We start from the raw sequence: 9,027 nt of genomic DNA on the forward strand, positions 1-9,027 counted from the left end.
TAAAGGGGGGGGGGGAATCATTAAATTAACTTTAATCCTGCCAGCTGTTAGAAAGGAAATGGTATTGAAAGGGGACACAATAAATCTAGTCAGCATGAATTTCAAAGTTGGAAAATTAGAGCCAAAAAAACACCATTGGTGTTTCTTTCTCCCCAGCCAGGGAGTTATACTTACTCATGTGGTGACCAAATTCTCAAGTCACAATTCAATTTAGCAAAAATTGACCAAGAACTTGCCAAGTAGAAAATATAGTGGACCAGAGGCAAAAGCCAAAGTTGTAGGCACTGGGAAATGCATGATCTTGTCAGGAAATTAGTTATGTAGACAAGAGTTTCCAAAGCAAGGGAGAAAATAATGCTCCAGTAGTGATGTCTTGGAAAGAGAGAAATCAGTTCTGGAATGGAGGATATCTGAAGGTGATGTCATTAGATTTGGGTCATGGAAATAGGTAAGATTTTATAGGAAAGAAATTTGGAAGAAGGGAATAATTGTAAAAGCAAAAGGTAGAAGTTTTTGCTATTGTGGTTACATCACAGGATGTAGAGTGGGAAAGAATGGGAACTGCAAGCAAAACTGTGCTGAGTCACCATGTATTGCTTGCCTCTCTAAGAAAGAAGGAGCTTGATTTGGGCAACCATTTGTGAAGGTTTGTGAGCAGCGATCCAGGGAGATTATTTTTAGCAGTATAGAGACAGACATAAAATAAGACTGCTGAAATAGGTAGTCAAAAAGAAAAGAGTTCCTGGGGAGTTGTAGCATTAATAATACAGAAGAGAGGCTCACAGGAGAAAAAGATATTCTAAGCCTATGTTTTCTCTGAATCAATGCACACCCAACTATTTTTGGAACTGTGAATTAATTTTCCAAGTCATTTAAAAGGTATCTTGGTGGTTAGAGGCACATGTTGCAAAGATGGGATCTAAGTTCAGAACTTTACCATTAGCAGGCTGTTTGATCTTGGGAAAGTCATTTAATTTCTCTGTGCCTCAGTTTCCTCATTTGTATAAGTGGGGGCTGTAATTACTAAGCAAGGTAATGCAGCTAAAGCAGCACGCACATAATAAGTGCTCCCTAAATATGAACTATCATTATTTGGCCTTTATATGCCATTGAATCATTAGAAAGTCATTCTCCAGTATAAATAAATAGATTAAAATGCTATAGTTCTCTGGTAAGTTTGGTTGATATAACAAAAACAATCAGGGCTGGATTTCCAACCACATGAGCTCTTAAACAAATTTACTTAAATGAGTGTAACATAGCAGACTTTGGGGCCATACTACCAGGGTTCAAGTCCCATCCCTGCCTTATACTAGTTGACAGTGCTAAATACCTGTATGTCATTAATATTATTAGCATTGCTATGTTGCTCCCCAAACCTCCATGGATGGCCTCTAAACTGATGACCTTCCAAAGTCTTACAGAAGCAAAATCAAAAGGAATAGTTTAGAGATAAATTCAAGGAGAAGTACCAATCCTTCTCTGTCTAGTAAAAATATAAAAATGCTATTATAAAAATAGCCAAAACTCACTCCTCCCCTTCTTTCCGTTGAGGTACAATTTTGCAGCAAGCCTTATGAGTGGTACTGTAGCAGGGGGCAGTATTGGGAAGAGTTAGGTAGAGAAGGAGGAAAATGTGGTAAATGGTGCTTCAGATAAAACCAATTTCCCTAAAGATTTGAAGAGTCAAATGTTGGGCATTCAATAGAAAAATATGACTGAAGAGTCAAAACTTTGCTAATTAGGACACATGCGATAAGCATAGGATAAAGCAGAGCCCTGGCTTGAGAAGCTTGAGAGGAAAAGAACGAAAAGGCTGTGGATGCCAAGTCTTGGCAGAGCCTGAATCAAGTATGAGAGAAAGAGCCCGATAAAGAAGAGAAAAGATGTGAAAGAACAGAGAAAAGTAGACATATCATTCATAAAGATGTTAAACGGATCCCTCTGGAAACATGATTTCTCTTTCATTAATGCATGTACATTCTTTGAAAACACTACCTGTTGTTTGCTTGACTGGACGTTCAAAAGACACCGAAGTCTTTTCAGATCAGAATAGTCCCTAGGAGAAAGAGTAACACAATGTCAACCAACAGAAGGCTCCAGGTGAACAAGGTCATGTTAACCACTGTTGGCTTTGCCACTTGGAGGACTGCTTTTGTAGACTGAAACATATACACACCAAGCATTTCCATTAGAACTCTCGAAATGATCAAACGTTTCAGTAAACACTGTAGCCCAGAGTAGCAGCTGTCAAGGGTCTAGTCTATTTCTCAAAAAGCCATTACATCTTTCAATAGCCGCTGCCTGAGTTAATAATTAGCAAAGATTTGCTATCGGGTTACCTGGTGGTGGTTCCTTGCTGTTTTTTATCAGCTGATTTTTCCGTGGTCTTCACTTTTTTGTCTTGATCAGGCATTGTAAAACATCAATGCCCCAGAATTAACATCGCATTCCTTTCAAAATAAACCAGAGGGAAAACTTCAGTAGGGTTGAATGCGCCAAAATATTCTCAATTAACACAGACAAAATTCACTTACAACATCAATTCATTTAAACATGCAAAAACTAACATTTAATTCGAATACAATAATAAAGGTGAATATGAATACCATTTACCATTTAGCATTCAAAGGGCTTTGGATACTTTTTTGATACATTTTTGGATACATTTTGGATACATTTGGATATATAGTTTATACTAGCCCATAAGCCTATATTTTCTGGGTCACCCTTGATTTAAAGCATTCTGACCCCATGGACTGAACAAGCATTATTCTGCATGTCAGAAAAAGTGCCCCCATTTGGGTTTCCAAAATTTATATCTATAAACAAATACCTGAGGACCAACTGATGCTTTTATACCACCTCACTTTTCTTTTTCAACCAGTATCCTTAAGCATATGATGCCAATCCAGAGGGTTCCTCCTTTATCATGGGCCATGTCCCTAAGAGTCCCAGAGAAAGCCTCCTCCCTACACACAAAAATAAGCACTCAGTGTCAAGGATAATACATAAAATGTCTAGATTTCCAGAATTCCTAAAGCTTGTGAACTGCCACCTGAACTCCTATATGAGTCAATTCCAGTCATAAGCTCTTCTGGAAAATTTGGGCCCATCTAACACAGCCCTGAGTTCACCCAACCACCCATCAGCAAGGCTGGCCTACCTGGGAAAAGAGCTCAGCAGGCATTTCAATCTTTTTAATTAAGCTTTCTAGTCTTATCATGGTTACTTTTAGAATTAATATTAATACTATTCCCAACTCCACTTAAAAGATAAGTATGAGCTCATCAATAGACAGAGAACAATTTGTTTACTTGTTTTTCTTCATCAATTTCTAATTTAATTGTCTTAGTTCCCAGAATAGAAACAGAGAGTTGAAGATACCCATACTTTCAATTACACAGCAAATACAAAATTAAATTAATATTGGTTTAATTTGGTTGGATATAGAATTTTCCAGTTGTGCTTCAGTGCCACAGTTTGACTTCAATGTGTTGTTCAGGCATGAAAAAGTATGCATTATTGTCATATAATTGCATGCCTCAGTGTATTGTGAAATCTATGGTCAAAATCCAAGTGTTTCAGAGGTGTTTAGAGGCAAAAGGAATGTGCCAAGAGGTGTTTCACTGCAACAGAATCTAGTGCAATTTAATTTCGTAAACACAAAGACAGTTTATCTAAGGATTTAAGGATGATTTGCCCAATATGCTTGTCCTATTTGTGACAAATAGTTGATGTGGAATTAAGAGTTAGGGACCAAGGCTCTCATCACAGGTGCACAACAAGAAAAGGCACAATATTATTATTTAAGGATTGCATCTAGGATACAGCATCATGAATTCATTTATTCAACAAATATTTATTAAACATTTACTATGTCTAATATCAGACAAAGACTGCTAAAAGTAAAAGAGGTTATTACAGGTATGCGATTCTGCCATAAGCAAAAAAGCCACTTATGAACTTTAAAACATGTTTTGTGAGGTATTCAGATAAAGATTTGACTTAGCATCTGCTTTACTCTAAAAGAAAAAAAAAATAAAGGGAGGAAAAGAGAGAGAAAGAGAGGATGGAGGTAGGAAGAATGGAGGATCTGTAAATTAGTGTTTAAAAGCATAAGACCCACGTGCTTTTTATGCATAGATATTCAAATGCCCCCAAAAGTTCTAAAATAAATGGAAATACAGTCAAAATAAATGGGATCCAATTTTACGTTTCCCTCAAGGACAGAAGGAAAATTCCACTCAGACACACTCGTCTGCCGTGGGCTTCAAATTCCTGCTCAAACCATAGCTATGGGCTGCTTTACAAGTAGGAAATGAAAGCCATAGTGATAGCATATGAGAAATGTGTGGAGCAGCTCACAATCTCCTGCTAAAAGGAGATCACATTAACCAGTATCAAACCCTGCTGAACATCCTGTCTTATTCCCTCACTTAATCTCTTTAATTATATTGACTGGGCGTGTGAACAGGAAATAATCATCCAACAGTTTTATCAGTTTGAGATTAGCATGTACTCTGTGAGCTGGAAGATTGAATATAGATCTCTCTGGAAATGTTTCACTTAATTAAACAGTATACAAATTCACCAGTATCAGTGGAAACAGACAATTGTCTTTAGGATAAAAAACAAAATCCTTTCCACTGGATGGCTGCTAAAAGGAAAACTATTCTGAAAAAACTTGGATAAGTAGAAATGCCTTAAAATATTTAATCTAATCCCATTTTAAATTAGCAAAAATTATTACACAATACAAATCTTTATAATCCAAAATGGAGGAAGGGGGAGGAAAGGGCAGTTTTTTATCTTAAATCAAGTTGCCCGGAGACAGACAACATATTAAGGAAGTACTCCCAGGAGAGGTCTGGCAAGGTGCTATCTGAAGCATAAGCTCTCCAGAGGGTGACTTCAGTCTGAGTCCACAGAGGAGCTCTGGAGTGCAGATTATGCCTCAGAGGTGTCTGTCTAAGCCTGGGACAAGGAAGCCCCGCTGTCACATTCCTGTAGCCTTAGGTTAAAGCCTCCTGGGGGAGGTCAGAACTCCTAAGGCACTCCTGTCTGGGTGTAAAGAGATTCCAGTAGCTTGGAGGCAATCCTCTAAAAAAAAAAAAAAAAAAAAACAGACACAGGAACTGGCTGTTAGAAGCAGAAGAACATTGAAGACAGTACCCAGGACACACAGTCAAAAGGTATGAAGAGGCTCTGGGCAGAGTTCAAACATGATTCACTGTATCGCCACGTGAAAGAGCTGCAGACGAGGAGGTACAAGACCGTTTCCTGTGGACTCGAACTGAGCAGAGCCCACTGCAGTAGCTCTCAGCTACTGAGTCAAATTTCCCTCCTCCTTTGCTTGACATTTTCGGCATGGCCTCATGGCCTAGTGGCTGCTCGGTCCTTGGCCCTCTTCTCTATCTACCCCCACTACCAAGGAAATCTCTTGTGGTCCCATGGTTTTACATGGCATATGCCCAGCCCTAACCCCACCCTGACCTCCTGAAATCCCAAAGTCACCATCTGGGTATCGAATGGTGACCTCAAATTTAACATACCCCAACCAGAACTCTTGACCCCCACCCCCAGTACCAAATGTCCCTAGTGTTCCCCATCTCAGCAACTGGCACCACCCTTCTACTCTAGATGAAAGTTCAGGGGTCACTCTTGACCCCTTTCTTTCCTCTACCTTCCAGCTTCAAGCCACCAACAAAACCATCAGTTTCCCCTTCTCTCCACTCTCACTGCTACCATCCTACTCCAAGCTGCCATCTCCTTTCACCTGGATCACTGCTGCAGCCCCCTGACTGGTCTCTGCTTCTGTCCCTATACAAGAACCCATAAACATGCCAACTGCCATGGTTTGAATGTTGGTCCCTCCAAAGTTCATGCTGAAGTTTAATTGCCATTGTAATAGTACTAAGAGGTGGGACCTTTCAGAGATGATTAGACCATGAGGACTCTGCCCTCATGGATGGATTTAGTGCCTGAAAGGGGCTTTCAGGAGTGGTTGTCTCTCTTTGCTGTTCTCTCTTCTGCCATGTAAGGGACAATGTCGTTACCCTCCAGAGGATGCAGCATTCAAGGTGCCATCTTGGAAGCAAAAATGAGGCACTTCCCAGATACCAACCTTGCAGTACCTTGATCTTGGACTTCCCAGCTCCCAAAACTGTAGGAAAATACATTTCTGTTCTTTATAAATTACCCAGTCTGTGTGTTTTGTTATAGCAGCACAAAATGAACTGAGACCATTTGTGCCTATGAACATGCCAACATTATTCTGGCCTTAAAGCCTTGACACTTGCTGCTTACTGCTCCCCTCTCATATTCTCAGTTTGGCCCCTTCATATCCTTTAAGTCTCAGCTCAGATGTCTCCTCCTAAATGGCAACACATCTGATAAACCTCTGCAACAAATTCACCCACATACACTCATACTTCCCACAGCATCCTGCTTTATATGCTCCTGGAGCTCATCAGCACAGGAAATCCTCTTGTCCATTTATCAGTTTCCTTGAACTAGATCATAAGTCCCATATGGCAGGGACTGTGTCTGTTTCATCCACAAATATATCAACTGCACATACAATAGCACACAGAACAGTGCATGGCACAGTATAAGCACTTAAAAATATTTGTGTCCCAATGTATAAGGAGTGACTCAAGTAATTTTACCAAAGTTTGTGAATTATTTGCTTTTTAGCTATTTATTTTTAGACATAGAGCCTCGTCTGATCTCCCAATCCTGGTGCTACTCATTGCCTACAGAGCAGCCTGTACTCCCCACATTGCAAACCTATCATTCAGTTTTACAATTGTCCGATTACCCCATAAGTCCAGGTACTGGGGTTTTCTTATCACCAAATGCATGACAGGCAAACAAAAAATATTTATTGACTCAAAGACCTAATAAATGGATGAATGAATAAAAGAATTTTTTTTTTAAATCGTGTACTATTACTCTTTCAGTTCAACAAATCTCTCATAAAGTTCCATTTTATTTCTTTTATTTTATTTATTTATTTATTTTGGCAGCTGGCTGGTATGGGGATCTGAACCCTTGACAAAGTTCCTTTTTAAATCAAATCAGTTGATGAGCATTTGTGATGTTATAATAGTCTGGAAGACATTCAGGAATTATCATATTTATTCTGTTGTTGGGGTGAAATTAGAGTTTTATATAGGATAATATTTCATTAACAGTGCTCCTGAAACTATCTATGGTGAAGAACTTATTTTTTAATTTCCAATCTGTTATGCACTGATACTTTCGGTTCAAGTCTTGTTCAGTGAGATAGGATGTCAGGGCAATGTCAAATTGCTGTAAATATTTCTAAATTCTTATTTTCAACTTCTTTACTTATCTCCTCGTGGACCAGTAACATACAAGTCTGAAGACCACCTGAATAGCACTGGTCTAGATTATTAAACTCTACCTTTTCAAATTTAAAAAAAAAAAATCATTTTCACAGCAACCCTAGATCAAGAACGCGGTAAACTTTAGGGGACTAACCCAGTAATTGTCAATTCCGTAACAACCAGGAGAGGGCAAGAGTGAGCCTGGGAGGGCAAAACTGGCCAACTAGGGCTGAAGAAAATAGTCTTACTTCTCTGGGGTTCTGTGTACACTTTTCTTTTGGAAAAAGGGTTCCACTGCTAAAAGTAAAAATAGAAAACCACTGGTTCTCCAACTCCTTTTTAAAAAATGAGATGAAGCCAAAGAGATTACAACACTTGCTACACGAACACTTGTACCCACATGGATGTTCCTTTGATTCTAATGGGAAAGATGAAATTTAGTTTTGGGGTTTCTTTTATATAAGGGAATGAACACAGTAGTGAAAGATTACATATATAAAAACCAAATGCATGTAACTTTGAGAACAGAAATTTTCAGTGTCTTTGTTCTGTACACCTCAGTCATGACACCCAAATACTATTTCAGGTGGGAGAGAAAAGATCTTTCCATACCTCACAGAACAGCCAATGAGTTAGGTGTTTACAGCCCTAGACAAGCACAGAGATAATCACAGTTTTGACTCATTCCTGATTTTTTAAATCCATTTTTAAAAAGAAACTCTCAAAAGTAATTCCTATCTTTCATTATTTGAAATGTGGGTTAATGCTACAGAAGTCCCCAGAGACACACACACCTCATTTGCTCGTGATAATGCAGGGTAAACACATATGACACAGAAAGAAATCTGTGCCATGGTAAAATTACCTAATTGACGGGCGACCTCATGGCGCACTCGGGAGAGTGCGGCGCTTGGGAGCGCAGCCGTGCTCCCGCCACAGGTTCGGATCCTATATAGGAATGGCCGGTGCGCTCACTTCCTGAGCGTGGTGCGAGCGACACCACGCCAAGGGTTGTGATCCCCTTACCGGTCACAAAAAGACAAAAAAAAAAAAAAAAAATTACCTAATTGACTATAATCAGTCTAAATTGTGCAATACAAACCCACTAGCTAAATAATATAGTGACTGTTTGTGATTAGGTCTTCAGATCCTCCACCCGGAAAACCTTTTTTATTCCATTAGCTGACTTAGCTCCTCAACAGATCCTTAAATGGCCTCATCTTTACTAAGTATAAATAGAAATTCATTTGAATCATTATGAGAAATAACTTCAAATCCCACAAATACCTTTTTCTCCTACTAATCACTAGGTTGCATCTTTGTAAATATTTCCTTTGATTTACTACATTTACTTACTAATGGTTAATAAACAGCACTTACAAAGTAGTAACAGTAAAGGATTTTAGCATGACTAATGTTAGTCACCACTTTGGCTATATCAGGTAATATCTTGAAAAAGCACTAAAATAACCTGCTATGGGCACTACCACAAAAGGGAGTTGTAACTGCCTTGTACCAACCATGAGGACTCTCTATTCCTTTTCATGAATTATAGTTAACCCTCCATAGTAGATAAGTTACAGTCCTGTCTGTAGACAGATCAAGTAGACAGATTAAAAGAATTTAGAGAACTTTCAGCCCCATAACTAATTGGCAATGCCAAATGAAAACC

At 38.9% G+C, this 9,027-nt stretch overlaps 1 protein-coding gene across 8 annotated transcripts in view; it reads right to left on the minus strand.

Annotated features, from left to right (window-relative positions):
• NEK10 (NIMA related kinase 10) overlaps positions 1–2,416 on the minus strand; it is a 222,101-nt gene extending 219,685 nt beyond the window's left edge. For all 8 annotated transcript variants that reach the window (XM_063114326.1, XM_063114324.1, XM_063114321.1 and 5 more), the window contains exons 1-2: positions 2,343–2,416; positions 1,999–2,059 (exon numbers count right to left, since the gene is read on the minus strand). In XM_063114326.1, coding sequence (XP_062970396.1) covers positions 1,999–2,059; positions 2,343–2,416 — 135 coding nt within the window. The remainder of the gene's footprint in view (positions 1–1,998; positions 2,060–2,342) is intronic.
• Between the last annotated feature and the right edge of the window lie 6,611 nt (positions 2,417–9,027).

This window comes from Cynocephalus volans, chromosome 11, assembly GCF_027409185.1.
Source record: "Cynocephalus volans isolate mCynVol1 chromosome 11, mCynVol1.pri, whole genome shotgun sequence".
Classification (NCBI taxonomy): Eukaryota; Metazoa; Chordata; class Mammalia; order Dermoptera; family Cynocephalidae; genus Cynocephalus; species Cynocephalus volans.